Genomic DNA, 15685 nt, shown 5'->3' with positions numbered 1-15685 from the left:
TTTTTTTTAGAAAAAAATCATTAGAAAACTGGAGCACAGACAGCAGAAACCATCATGGCTATTTAGGATGTTATAGAAAGTGACTGTTATCAATGATACATTTGAAAAATTAAAAGTGATAAAAAGGAAGCTGAAGCAAGATCAAAGCTACTTACATTGTTCACAGGGGATAATTAATGATATATCCAAGTTGCAGTTTATAAATGTGATTTGTCTAATATAACTAGTAGGTTAATGAACATAACAAGAATGAATGTATCAGGTAAGGGAGGCATATCTGTCTCTTTCACTACCTCTCTCAAACAACAGCTGGTCTCAACTAGAATACCCAGAATACTTTCCAGTCTTAAAAGGCCAATTACCATTTCAATAGAGTTTTCAAGCATGTAAAGGAGGTTTGCTTTTTTTTCTTTTTTTTCCTTCAGAAAAAGTAAAGTTTCACTTAAAAGGAATGAAAAGGCTAAAGAGGATGATAAAAGCAAGTGAGACGTAGGCTGGTCAAGTGTTAAATACAGTCAACCTGAAAACAAAAAAAAAAAAAAGAGGAAGAGCTACAGATATGGGTGGAAGAAAGAAAAGGTCTATGATCCTCACCAGTAAGTACATGTGTACATCTTTGAATGTCAAGAGGTGAAAAAGAGATGAGGAGACTTTAGAGCTGTAGTGCAGCTACACTTATAAGTCTGTGGCATAGTCAGAAAAACAAAGAACACTGGCTTCATTCCTGACATTAGTAACTCTCCAGGATTAACTGGACTATTTTGAAACTGTAGAGTTTGTCAGAGAAAAAAAATTTAAAAAGACCACCACCATGTAATATGTAGGATACAAACCAATCCCATTTTATTATATTAGAACCTATTTAAATAAGCCTGGAAATATCTGTTTTGATCCAATCATTATAAATAGGATGTTACCACAATTACAGTAGATCAAAAGCTGATGCTGAAGTTATGGTTGATGTAAATTGGGCTTAGACAACAATCAGATGATCAATGCAATGATGATTCTGTTTCAGTGTAAGCTAAATCTGGAGAATTCCAGGAGTCAGTTTTCTTAATTCAGTTTTCACCTCTTTCTCAATACCCAGCCTACCTGTAAAACAAATCTTATCCTTTTGTCCTGAAAGAAGCTTAGATTTATGTTCCATAGTGTATAGATAGCTTGTAATACATATCACCATCTGATTTCCTGCTAAACAGAAAAAAAAAACAAACACAAAAGTTAAAAACTCACTGCAGCTTTTCAATCCAGTATTATATTTCAAACTGCTGGATAAGGCCATGTCAAGGTAAAGAAATCAATGTCAGACTGAAGCTGATTCAAGTAGTCTGATCTTTGTCTATTTCATTGCTGAATTACCACTTCCATCACGGATGAATTTCCAGTTACTTTATGTTAGATATTTCTCCCCACAAGAGAAAATAAATAAAAAAGCACATTAACACTTTAATCAGGATTATTCTGAATAGAGAAATAACAAATATTTCTATTTCACTCCCTATGGCAGTCCATATAGTCTCACTGATATCCGCCTTCTACATGAAATGCATGCTTTTTTCAAGAAAGTTTATACACTGGGCATTTTAAAAGGCAGTCATCAGCCAGCTCACACTTGGTAAAATTTGAGGAATGAATGCTCATAGGAAGGGCTCTGGGGAATTTTATCCCAGGCAAATCCCACACAGATTTCATAAGGAAACTAAAGGGGCTTCACTTCTTTTATCAGACCCCATACTGTGCTTGCTTGTGTAATTATGTAACCTAGGTGACTAGTCTGAGTGCATTGGAAACTCAAGTAAGGTTTTGGAGTAAAAGATACTCACTCCAGTAAACAAACAGAGCTTCCTTCAGTTCTCTTAAAAACTAATGAGCCTGAACATAATTTGCTACTGTTCTGCTTCCCTAAACAAAGGACTGTCAGTCTTTGTGACTGTCAGTCACCATGAATTCAGAAGTACTTTTCTCGGCTGGTCCCTGCTTCATACCCATAGAGCATATCTTACTCTAGATAGGATATGTGTCTAGCTTGCCACACCTACACAAGAGATTATGTCACCTCTCTCCAATCCCATGCAAAGAGCAGTAAGAAGTTTGAAATGAGGTAGAGAATTTTGAATAGTACAAGGATTTGAGGCAGTACTTCAGCATGTCTGATAGCAGCTGGCCATTTCAAGAACTTAGCTTGTATATCATGTACCAGCAAATCCAGAAATGTCTTTTTTCCCCCTCTATTTTTAGAGAGTTTCAAAGAAATGCTGAGCAAAGCCAGGACTTCACCTTTAAGTATCCTCTCATGTTGAAAAGGGAAGTAAGAAATAAGGGTGACATGCAAGCAGGAGACGTGCAAAGATAAAAGATTTCAAATTTACCTCTCACAAGTTGAATTTAATAATAGAGGAATTGGATGTGGCCTAAAGTTTTATTTGATAAAGAGGACTTATAGGCAAATTCACTAGAAGGATGTGACATGATGTTTGATGTCCTCTACAGCTGACTATTTCACAGATTTCTCCCAGGCTCTCCTTGAAAAAAATCTTTAATGCCTGACATAAGCAAAGTTTATGAGTAATATAACATTGTAAGTAAAAACAATGTTAAGAGAGGTATTAACCAGAAATGTTCCCATATAGAAGCTTATTAAATTGAAAGGACTGAATATACTGTTTTTAGGATGGTATTAGGAAATTACTTGATAGGAATTGTTGATTACATGTAAAGAACAGGTGTTGGGTATCTTCAAGGTTCAAATAATAACGTGATGTTTCAGTGTAACGTAAAATGGAAACATGCTAATGGATTTATAGTTCATGCCACTTGTTAATACATTGCCTTATGGCTTTAAGTCCAGCAAGGACTTGCCATATATGCAATGCCACCTATGCTATCACAAGAAAGTTACTGTGTGCTGGAAGTTATGTCCTATCTGCACAATTCTGTCTTCAGGTAGCAAACAAAAAACCAAAATCTTGTAGTAACTTATGATCATGGATGCTCTTGATACAGATTGGCTCTAACAATGTAAAAATCAGTCATTTTCACAGAGTAGTTGCTTGAAACACTATCCATGGGAAATACCTTAATAAAAGATACTTTTTTAGAGCAAGTGTTCATAATTTCTCATAACACATGAAAAAAAAGGCAACTATATTTAAAAGAAACAAGACAAAGTACTTTTTCACAAAATGTGTAAAACTGTGGATGCTATGGAAGTATCCTTTTTAGGTGGGCTCAGAAGTAATTTACAAATGGATAGATTAAAAGTCCATCAAGGGATACTAAACACAGAGTGCAGTTGCAACTCTGGCACAGAAAATCCTTAAGCTATATGCAGCCAGAAGCTAGGAGGGTAAATCAGACCTACTATTTCATAGTTACCTCATTCTTACACGTTACTGCCATTAAAGACAGAAAAATGGATTACATCTCACCCATCTACAGACTCAAATAATACATACAGAATTCTCTGGTTAAAAAACTCTCTACTAAAATGCTGCCATACCTCTGATGCTTCACATTTAAAGTAAAGGGCAGATTTATCCATGTGAAAAGGGGAAGAGGAAGGAGAGGAAGCAGAAGAAAGAGAGAAAAGAGAGGAAAGAAAAGAAAGAGAGGAAGCATTTATGACCGTTTAGCTAAAGAAAGACTTATCCTCAGATCACAAATTGCATACTGTAGTCTTAAGAGATTTTACATTTTGTCAAGAAGCCTGACGCCAATGCATATCAGTGAAGCAGTTCAGGAGAAAACCTGGACATACTCAGGCTCTATGCTCCAGATCCTGCTGCCTTGTTAGAAATCTAGTATATCAAACTTTGCTTGAGGATAAGCAGTTCTGATAGACAATTCAGTGCTCTTTCACAAAACAAGCAGGAAAAATGTTTTTATTTAGTTATGTCATGCTTTAACATGTATTCATGTGCATCTACATAATAGGCTCAAGGATCTTGGTTAGATTCATAGAATCATAGAATCATTAAGGTTGGAAAAGACCTCTAAGATCATCGAGTCCAACCGTCAACGCAACACCACTGTGCCCACTAAACTATGTCCCTAAGCGCCTCATCTACACGTCTTTTAAATACTTCCAGGGATGGTGACTCAACCACTTCCCTCGGCAGCCTGTTCCAAGGCCTGACCACTCTTTCAGTAAAGAAATTTTTCCTCACGTCCAATATAAACGTCCCTTGGCGCAACTTGAGGCCATTTCCTCTCGTCCTATCGCAAGTTACTTGGGAGAAGAGACCAACACTCACCTCGCTACAACCTCCTTTCAGGTAGTTGTAGACCATGATAAGGTCTCCCCTCAGCCTCCTCTTCTCCAGACTAAAGAGACGCAGTTTCCTCAGCTGCTCCTCATAAGACTTGTGCTCCAGGCCCTTCACCAGCTTCGTTGCCCTCCTCTGGACACGCTCCAGCACCTCCATGTCCTTCTTGTAGTGAGGGGCCCAAAACTGAACACAGGATTCGAGGTGCGGCCTCACCAGTGCCGAGTACAGGGGCACGATCACCTCCCTACTCCTGCTGGCCACACTATTTCTGATACAGGACAGGATGCCGTTGGCCTTCTTGGCCACCTGGGCACACTGCCGGCTCATGTTCAGCCGGCTGTCAACCAGCACTCCCAGGTCCTTTTCCGACAGGCAGCCTTCCAGCCACTCTTCCCCAAGCCTGTAGCGTTGCCTGGGGTTGTTGTGGCCAAAGTGCAGGACCCGGCACTTGGCCTTGTTAAACCTCATACACTTGGCCTCGGCCCATCGATCCAGCCTGTCCAGGTCCCTCTGCAGAGCCTTCCTACCCTCCATCTGCAAGCTTACTGAGGGAGCACTCGATGCCCTCGTCCAGATCATTGATAAAGATATTAAACAAGACTGGACCCAAAACTGAGCCCTGGGGAACACCGCTCGTGACCGGCCGCCAACTGGATTTAACTCCGTTGACCACAACTCTCTGGGCTCGGCCGTCCAGCCATCTTTTTACCCAGCGAAGAGTGTACCTGTCTAGGCCATGAGCCGCCAGCTTCTCTAGGAGAATGTTGTGGGAGACAGTGTCAAAGGCTTTACTAAAGTCCAAGTAGACCACATCCACAGCCTTTCCCCCATCCACTAGGCGGGTCACCTGGTCATAGAAGGAGATCAGGTTGGTCAAGCAGGACCTGCCTTTCATGAACCCATGCTGGCTGGGCCTGATCCCCTGGTTGTCCCGCACATGCCTTGTGAGCGCCCTCAGGATGAACCGCTCCATAATCTTCCCCGGCACCGAGGTCAGGCTGACAGGCCTGTAGTTCCCCGGATCCTCCTTCTCTTCCTTCTTGTAGATGGGCATCACATTGGCAAGCCTCCAGTCGTCTGGCACCTCCCTCGTTAACCAGGACTGCTGATTAATGATGGAGAGTGGCTTTGCAAGCTCCTCCGCCAGCTCCCTCAGTACTCTCAGGTGGATCCCATCCGGCCCCATAGACTTGTGAGTGTCCATGTGGCATAGCAGATCATTAACTGCTTCCTCTTGGATTATGGGGGGTTTATCCTGCTCACCGTTCCTGTCTTCCAGCTCAGGGGGCTGAGTACCCTGAGGATAACTGCTGACTGTTAAAGACTGAGGCAAAGAAGGCATTAAGTATCTCAGCCTTTCTCTCACCCTTGGTGGCAATGTTCCCCCCGCATTCAATAAAGGATGGATATTCTCCTTGGCTCTCTTTTTGTCGTTAATATATTTGTAAAAACATTTGTTTCCCACAACAGTGGCCACGTTGAGTTCTAGCTGGGCTTTTGCCTTCTAATTTTCTCTCTGCATTACCTAACGAGATCCCTGTACTCTTCTTGAGTTGCCTGCCCCTTCTTCCACAAGTGATAAACTCTCCTTTTTTTTCCTGAGTCCCAGCAAAAGCTCCCTGTTCAGCCAGCCCTGCCCATTCTTCTTAAGGCACATGGGGACAGCCTGCTCCTGTGCCTTTAAGACTTCCTTCTTAAAGAACGTCCAGCCTTCCTGGGCCTCTTTGCCCTTCAGGACTGTCTCCCAAGGGACCCTCTCAACCAGTGACCTGAGCAGGCCAAAGTCTGCCCTCCGGAAGTCCATGGTAGCGGTTTTGCTGGCCCCCCTCCTTACTTCACCAAGTATCGAGAATTCTACCATTTCATGGTCGCTAAGCCCAAGACAGCCTCCGACCACCACATCTCCCATCAGTCCTTCTCTGTTTGTGAACAGCAGGTCAAGCAAGGCACCTCCCCTGGTAGGCTCACTTACCAGCTGTGCCAGGAAGTTATCTTCCACACACTCCAGGAACCTCCTCGACTGTTTCCTCTCTGCCGTGTGGTATTTCCAGCAGACATCCGGAAGGTCGAAGTCCGCCATGAGAGCAAGGGCTAGTGATTGTGAGACTTCTGCCAGCCACTTGTAGAATGCTTCATCTGCCTCTTCATCCTGGTTAGGTGGTCTATAACAGACTCCCAGCAGGATATCTGCCTTGTTGGCCTTCCCCCTCATCCTCACCCATAAGCACTCGACCTTATCATCACAATCGTTGAGCTCTATAAAATCGAAACACTCCTTAACATACAGAGCCACCCCACTGCCTCTCCTTCCTCGCCTGTCCCTTCTGAAGAGCTTATAGCCATCCATTGCGGCACTCCAGTCATGAAAGTCATCCCACCATGTTTCTGTGATGGTGACTAAGTCATAGCTATCCTGCTGCACAATGGCTTCCAGCTCCTCCTGTTTGCTGCCCATGCTGCGTGCATTGGTGTAGATGCACTTGAGCTGGGCTATTGATTTCGCCCCTGACATTGGCATGCCACGCCTAGGCTCTTCTCTAGTGAGCCTGGTTTTATCCCCTTCCCCCTTCGAAACTAGTTTAAAGCCCTGGTTGAGCCCCGCCAACTCATGAGCGAGAATCCTTTTCCTCCTGTGAGACAGCTGAACTCCGTCTGTCGCCAGCAGGCCCGGTGCCATGTAAAACTCCCAATGATCGAAAAAGCCAAGATTCTGCTGATGGCACCAGCCTCTGAGCCATGTGTTAATCAGGTGTGTTTTCCTGTTCCTTTCAGTATTCTTCTCTACCACTGAAGGGATTGAGGAAAACACTACCTGTGCTCCTGATCCTTCAACCAATCGCCCCAGTGCCTTGAAGCCCCTTTTGATCACTTTTGGACTTCTCTCGGCAACCTCATCACTGCCAACCTGTATAACCAACAGCAGGTAATAATCAGAGGGCTGTACTAGACCAGGGAGTTTCCTAGTAACGTCTCTAACCCGGGCCTCAGGGAGGCAGCAGACTTCCCTGTGGGATGGGTCTGGTCGGCATATTGGGCCCTCTGTTCCCCTCAGAAGGGAATCGCCTACAACAATTACCCTCCTTTTTTTCTTAAGAGAGGCAGGTTCAGAGAGGACAGGGGCCAACTTCCTCAACTCATGTAAACCAACGTAGCATAATTAATGTTTAATAAGAATTTTGATTTGCAAGTTCAGCTGATGTACCAAACAGATAGGGGTAGGAAAGAAAAGTAGTTCACCTACAAATAAAAATGTAACCTACCCAGGCTTTATTGAATTCATTCTAATTAACCTTTCTTATCGGACCTCCAATGGCACTCCTTTATAAGGACAAATACCTCTCAGAGTTCGAAAGAGTGGAATAAGAAAAATCATACATATTTGGAATAAAAGATAAGTCTTGCTTGCTGAAATTACTGGACTGATTTTGTAACCTGCTAGAATGAGCAGCATGGACTCTCCCATGTACTAAGTTGTTTTGCATGATATATTTAGAAGTCTGAAATTAGCCAGAGATAGTCAGCAGAAAATCCAGTACAGGGAACCTCTTAGCAAAAAGTTTGTAGAGACAATGTTGTCATTTGCAAAATAGCCACCTGTTTACCCATACGAAAAAGGGGGGAAAGGCAGGGCTCAGCAAAGGTCTTCCATACCTAATCTTTCACTGACATGATGGCTTGAAAGAACTAGTCCTCACTCTAGTGAAATAGGTTAGGGATGCGTCTAGGGATTATTTTCGTATTTACAACTTTCACTTGTACTGAATACTGATTTTCTGATGCTCAAGCTTCACATTCCAGGTTTTGGCACTAGGAGCATAGGATTTTTCTTACTTAAACTAAAATTAAAATACTATAGGGCACAGAATAACACAAGCTAGAAAGAGCTAAATTTTACAATAATACAAACTCTTTCAGCTCTCGAGGCACATACCAGAATGGATATCACCACTCAAATTTCACAAGAGAAATTCCAAAGACAAATTTTACCCTCCTATCTTCAAATGTCTTCCCTGGAAACTTCCATTTAATCAACAAATGGACACATGCAAGTTTCTAAATTGTTTACTATCAAACTAAACATGGAGCCTCTTTCTTTCTCAACTTGTTAAAATTAAACATCACTTCCTAAATAGGATAACATAGCAACAAGTAAGGTACTCTAAGCCATTCTTCAATTTAGCTTTCGTCTAGATCAACCAAAACAATACATTTTATCTAATTCTAGCTTCAAAGGCATATCTGTTTTCCAAATATTTTTTTTTTTTAGGAAATGAATGGCAGCCAGGATAAATAACAACATGAAAGTGCCCCATTATGCCATGGAGCTCATGAACAACAGACCCACAAACAACACCTAATCAACAGCTTAATACTGCTACCTTTTAAGATTCCAATTAGTTGTTTATATTTAATAAAGTTTTAGAAATCCTTACCTCACACCATTCTGTCCTTGCATCAAGGTTGTTGCTAATCTTCCTGAAAAAGGCCTTAACATTATGATCCTTGACTTCTGGACCAAAAAGTGTCTGTGTAGTTGTATAGAACTTATCATAGTCTATCTCATCTGTATGGGAGGAACAATATCCACAGAGTTAAGAACTGGCAAGGTACAGCTTCCTTCCTTATCCCCCCTACCTCCTGTTTTATTTCTCCTTTAATATCAATTGCATACAAGTTCCAGCTCCTCACACTGTATTCACTAAATCATTTGCAAAAAAAAAAAAAAAGTTCAGTCTTAATATTCAGTCTTTTCAGGTGAAAAGTTCTCACCTTTTCTTTCTTCGTTACTCTCATACTACAATTCTGGTTTGTTGATCTGAACCTGAATAGTGTCCTGGGATAAAGTTTATCCTTTCATGCAACAATAGCCACTTGCACTGAGAAAAGCAAAACTTCACCCTGACTATTTAGAATTAAGCAACAGGATTTACATAATTCATTGGGTTCGTGCTTTTACAGATCACTAGAAAGATTGCATCATGCTAAATTGTATATGTGGCAACTCCACCAATTATATTTCGTGAGCAATCACCATAGCATTATAATTTGACCAGAAGTCCTAACAGGAGGAGAAAAGCACTCTCATAGCACAATCTGCCTATGTCCTGTAAAAATCAAGAAGTCACAGTTTGAACATTAATTTGAAGTCTTTCTTACAGTCTTGTCTCTATGATACCTTGTCTCCATATGAAAATTACACTTTTCCATCAGAAAGTGTCTTTCTTACCATCATCTTCAATATACAAGCCTAATCTCTTCTTTGTCTTCTGGGTTACTGTTTTTTCAACTAGTTTCTGGAACTGCTCCAAAGCATTCTTGAAATCTGGCACTTCAAGAGCAGAGCAACTCTCCTCATCACAATCCTTCTTTTCAGACATCCTTTATTAACAGAGGACAAGGTAAGAGGGAGATCTCTTCTTACAACCTGGTCCAAGTCTTGTTTTGCCCCTTAAATCTTAAACTTCCACATGAGTTCATATCAGATGCAGCTTATGACAGGTATACCAAGCATTACACAATGAAAAAGAGGTGACTCTGGCCTAGCATCTCAAGCTGGCAAACATAGTAGTGAACTGTTGATGTCACAACCTCCCATTACATCACAGAATCCTACTTGCTTAGCAGCCCTAGGTCACGAACCAGGATCACTAATAACCTGGCATGTGAGATGATTTCATGGTATCTCGTGCAATTGGTGGTTGAACAGGCATGAACTTTCTCACTTCCAGAGCCAGACAAGAATTTCATCAGGGTTCAATTCTGCTACAGCTGGCACCGCTTTAGCAATATGAGATCACATTCTCCAATAAGAATACACCTTTGAGACTAGCTTGAGACTAGCAAGCTTATCATATCTTTCAGACTTTTGTAATGAATGAGGAGGAAGGAAGATTATACCAGTTATCTCTAAATTTCATATTGTCTTCTTACCCTTTGGATTATTTTCAAGTTTTCTGCCAAAGGCTGCCCATCAACTAACAGAGTTAGGAACAGCTGCAATTGTGGATTCCGTTGGATCCACACGTCTTTTGAAGAATGACAGAGCCAGTTCTCTGTTTATATTTACTCTCTGACAGGAGAACTGAGACCAGCCTGATGATATTCTAGCATGTGCTACTGCTGCAAGGCTCGGCCAGGTATCTCAATCAAGGCAGGGATGCCTCAGTAGCAATAAGAGCATTTTACCAGGGATGTTAAGTTATGAATCATTATTCACGTAGTACAAAGAGGCCAAAGACATCCAATTCAATCAAAAAAGAACTAGAAAAGCACTTTTTGACAGTTAGTTCTTGGGAGTAACATTGAATGTTTGCTTCCTTAGTAAATCTCTCTCCATTTCTTGAATATATGCCTTGTTGTCCTCTTATTGTAGTCAAAATCCCTACTCAGTGAACTAGAACTTCCAACCTAGAAACCCAATTACCCTGCAGAAACATTTTTTAATTGCCTATATCATCGTGATTGAGACTGTAAGAAATCCAATGATGGTGTGGTAGAGTTTTAGTTATTTTCAGCTGTCCAGCTGCCTCTCCCTTAAGCTCTTCCAGCCATTCAAACTCCCTTTACTTGTCTTTCTTAAGTTACCGTTTCTTTCATTCTCATAACATACAACTAATGAGCCCAGAGATTAAGTGTTGGCTTTTAACATGTGCCTGGCCAAAGCTCAGCTATGTCTTAAACGTTACTGTTTTGAAAAAGGTCTGCATTTAACTTGCACCTAAGTTCAGTCAGGATCTTAAAGTCAGAATACTCCTATACCAAGGTAGCGCAAGGACCTTTCTGTTTTTGTTCTCAAGGCATGCTTAAACAAAAGCAGGATGGGGCTATTCAGAAAGCAAAATCGCAGCTACCACTTTCTTTTGAAAGTGGCAGCCCAAAGTACTCACTGACTAATCAAAATTGTTTGATATCCTACCCAATGTCTTGAGATCAGAGAGAGTTTTTGCCCTGCAAGAGCACTAGTCCTTGTGTTATATCGGTGTTGTCTTTCTATCCTGCCACATTTTATATTCTTTACTGAATAGTGGAACCCTAGGGTATCCTACTGGAGTGATGAAAAAGTGAATTCATTTTTCTTTTAGTTGAAAGAGAATTAAATCCAAAACTATCCCCTGAATGAGTAACACAGTGACTACTGAAGAAAGGGCAAGTACCAGTTCTTGTGGGAATATTGTAAAGAATCAAGCTTCATTCATTCTTTGGAAAGGAATGATGTAAAAAGCTGTGAATTTTAAGAAGAAGGAAGCATTTTCCTGAAAAACAAGGTGCTTGAAAAGAGTTTTACGATTTGCACCTGTGATCATTAGTAGTCTTCTATTGACTGAATGGTCCCAGTTTAAAAAAAAAAAGGCTATAGGTATCAGTAATTAATATGTTAATTACTTTCAATCATGTTATGATCACAGATTCTCTCCATATGGAAGTTAGTTATCTTGCTTAGGGTTCTGGATTCTGTGCTACAACTCAGATGATCAACTTTCAGTTCCTGCAACCCTTTACTGAATCTGACCCCTTATGCTTGATAACATTTTGCAAATTGTAAAGGCTTACCATTTTTTGACACTGCTATGTGAGGCAATGTGTTCTACTGTGAAGTCAGAAGAACTATGTTCTTGTTGTGGCTTTGCCATTTCTTCTTTCTTGGTAAATTTACCAGGTTGCTAAAATCTACCTGTAAAACAGGAACAACATCCCAGCCCTGAATTAGTTCCTTTAAAGTATTACTAATCCTTATAAGTTAATGTCCACATTTTGTGTGTGTGATATCTGCGGTTCCTTTTGTATCTCTACACTATGCTGACATTAAATTCTAGCACCCTTCCGTTTATCAAACTACTCCCATGTCCGCTGCGCATTTACATGAATATTATTAGCATAATAAATATAACTGAACTGTAATTGAAGGTGAACAAAACTGTTCATGACATTAGCTATGCTTAAGCAAACATGCATTTATGTTTGTTCACTGATCTTCCAGTTAATGAAGGCATTAATTCACATTCATTAACACAATCACATATTTCTGTGATCAACAAAATTCTAAAGTACTTCAGAGAAGCGCATCAGTGACAATGAGTAGAGGCTGGTATCTTCTGCCATTCAAAAAAAATGGAGCTCATGAAGAAATCACAAGAAAAGTTATTGTCCCTCTTTTTATTCCCCTCACCAAGGTGACTTAGATAATCCTAGATTATTTTTGTTTTTATACTAGGGCAGGCGTTACTGCTTTATTAAGTAGATGATTAAGTTTTGGATGAGAAAATTCGACTAGAACAGGCAGGCCAAAATATCCCCTTTGACCCTAACTAGTGTCCTTGCTCCCAAATTTAACAGAGGCATCATGAATTCATAAAGTTTAAATCCAGAAGAGACCTTGAGACGTTCTACTTTCACGTTCTCTATGTTACAGATCATTAAATATCAGCCATTTATCACTATAATGAGCCTAACATCTTTGTTCTAAAGCATAACTTGTGGAAAGGTATCAAGTTTTAATCTGCAGACGCTAAGAGATGGCGAGTCCATCATGTTTGTTCCAAAGGTTAATTGCTCACATTGTTAAAATTTAAGCCTCCTATTTGAATTTGTGTGGCATCAACTTCCATTCAGCAGTTGTTGGAATGTCTTCACTGATTTAGAGTAATCATTGGTGTATTCTCCTACTAGGGGCCTTTGTATCTGAATTATTTCTCCATTTTTTTCTCTTGTTAATTAAAACAGATTGAACTCTCTGCCTCCTACTGCAACACTTTCCTTCAGGCCTCAAAATAATGTTTGTGATTCTTTTTTACATTTTTCAGCTTTTCAATATCTTTAAAGAATGCTGATGCCATGTTGCTGTGCTATACCATAATAAGCAAATTGGTACTCTGGTCAAATAATGAATTTCAGTCTATTTGTTAAGCTCACTTTTCACTAGACCACATTGATCAACTTCTTTGTATTGTTCTTTAGCTATCGATCTCCAGATCAGCTTTACTATTTCTTCACCCAAGACTGATGACAGGGTTATTGGTCAAGGCTTTCTGGAATTGCTGTGCATGGAATCTCTGCTCCATGGAAGTTCTAGAGTTGAAAGAAAAGGAGGAATTATATTTTATAATTTTTGTGGCTATTTAAAGGATTGACGTCAGGCATGTTTCAAGAATATCAAAATCACTTCTTCAAAAAAACAGATAAAGACCATAATCTTCACACACACCTGGGAAAATCAGCTGAACAAGTTTTGAAACATATAGGGAAGACAACAATTTGGTATTAAACAAATTTACTAAAAATAATGCATGTAAGTGTCTCTGCATAAAATAGCTAGTTCTTCAGGGAAAGTTGTGTTTCAAGATATGCTACCTAACTTTCTAACACGAGCAATGCAACTGCTTGAAGTTCTGTCATTTCCACTGGGAAGAGCACAGAAGTTTCTGGGTACTCCTGCTTAACAGCAATAAGTATGTCTTTCGATTACAATAAGGAAGAGAGTTTGGCAGAGAAAAGCAGGACTGATTCCTGGAAAAGGGAGGAATAGCTTGAGGGTGCATTTTTGCTAGTTCCAACAGTAATTCTCCATGAAAATGTCTCCCTTGGTGTCCAGGTACTCAGTGGTTGGTCGGATACTGTATCTTGGTGAGAGTTACAGTGCATTTGATATATTGCTTCCAGCTGAATCCTTGTTAGACAGTGTTTCGTGTTGATTAATTTTTCCAGTCTGTGTCATCTGAGCTTGTATCACATGAGGCTATATTCTCATTTCCCAATTAATAACAGTGGCTTAAGGATTATAAAAGATATTAACATTGATCCTTGGAATGGAAAGGTTAAGAACAGAAAGCTATGTTTTGTTCTTTTGCAATCATCCGTGAAGAAACTTCATGTTATAATGAAAATACACGGAAACCCCAAATAAGGAACCATTGCTTTCAGTACTGGCTGATTCTGTTGTCTTCAATGTTTAAACTCAAAAAAAAGTATAGTACAATTTTAAAAGAAGATGTGATGACTGAATGGACTGACAAACAAAAGTGGAGAAGATAGGAACTGCATTAGAAGATAAGCAAAGTCTAAAAGGGAAATTCAATATTAAATTGATGAGTAACAGGAAGCCCTTGCATTAGCAAGTCTATAGTAGCACTAACTGAATGAAAAGCATTTTCTTTCCTGTATCCCTGACTGATACTGTGGAAAGCATTGGATATGGAATATGGTAGAGTTAATGTTTATTCAGAAGTCAAATCTCCCAACTCTCCCTTCTTACTATGTAATCATATTAGTCTCAATTATTGGAAATTCTCAGACCAGTACAAACTTAATGATAGGTGCAAATAACAGCTACAGCAAGCTCATTGCAGGATTGGCAGCTCATTTGCAAAAAAAATCATTTTCAATCTTAATCTCAAGAACTATCAGAAGTCTATGAAATTCTATGCTAGTTTTAAAATTCTGACCATGTCGTTTGACAGCTCATAACAAGTAACCCAAAGCTACTGCAGAAGACAAACCAGCAAAAGGTGATAGATCTGGTTGCCAGTCACCCTTTCTGGTAGTCTCATTCAAAGACAAATTGTCCCCAGGTAAAATGGTGGTTCCAAATAGCCCAAAGAAAACACAGTAGATCTAAATTGACCTTGGTTGTCCTTAAAGAGGCTGTGACACATAGGAGACTTTGGTTCTGACTCTGATTTTGGTCCAGATCGAGCCCAGCCATTAGAAAAAAAAATCAGTTCCTGAAGCTGCCCTCTTTTGATAAACTAAGCTACCTATCCTTTGCTATTTGATCCTTTTAAACATTCCTTTAATCCTGGCTGTGTTTGCAGGTGAATCAGGGTAGAGCTGCTTGAGTTCAGAGTGGCTGAACTCCTCTCTGACTGGTATGCGGTTGGGCAAGTCAACCGTGCATTAATTTTAGCAATGTAAAAATTAAAGTTCTCCCATGAAACAGTGTGGAAAGGGTGCTATCAAGTTCACTCTCTTTTCTATTGACTTCATTCCTCACTTTACTTTTGCCATATTATCACCCCAGAAGCAGTATCACACTCCTTGCTATAAAGTGCATTTGTTCTTCTGTGTCACTAACATTTGAAATGACCAAGTGATAATTTTTAAAATCATGTTTCCTATGCACTATTTATTGATTTGTATGTTGGACTCTGGAAAATGACAACAGGCCAGTGAGTTTGTAATCACTTTCACTTCATGTTTGTCACACCAACAAGAAGCTGCAGCACAGGGATGAACTCCTAGGGAAGGTTATCCCTTTAAAATAAACAGTCTATATCACAACTGAATTTCACAGGGTTATTATTGCAAAACCTGGTGTTACTGGTCTTACATTGGTTTTACAATATTAGTGTTTAGGGTTCAAGCTGCCCTAAGGGCTGTGTTTATACATCCAAGGGACGTGTGATGTCAACAGGTACAAG

General features: G+C 40.0%; 1 protein-coding gene across 1 annotated transcript in view; it reads right to left on the bottom strand.

Moving 5' to 3' along the window:
• Positions 1-11902, bottom strand: part of WDR64 (WD repeat domain 64) — an 87245-nt gene extending 75343 nt beyond the window's left edge. The window contains exons 1-3 of the mRNA XM_075148142.1: positions 11823-11902; positions 9499-9650; positions 8705-8835 (exon numbers count right to left, since the gene is read on the bottom strand). Of these exons, the coding sequence (XP_075004243.1) occupies positions 8705-8835; positions 9499-9650; positions 11823-11902 (363 nt within the window). The remainder of the gene's footprint in view (positions 1-8704; positions 8836-9498; positions 9651-11822) is intronic.
• Between the last annotated feature and the right edge of the window lie 3783 nt (positions 11903-15685).

This window comes from Calonectris borealis, chromosome 3 (assembly GCF_964195595.1).
Source record: "Calonectris borealis chromosome 3, bCalBor7.hap1.2, whole genome shotgun sequence".
Taxonomy (NCBI): Eukaryota; Metazoa; Chordata; class Aves; order Procellariiformes; family Procellariidae; genus Calonectris; species Calonectris borealis.
This window is presented reverse-complemented; position numbering and strand designations above follow the sequence as displayed.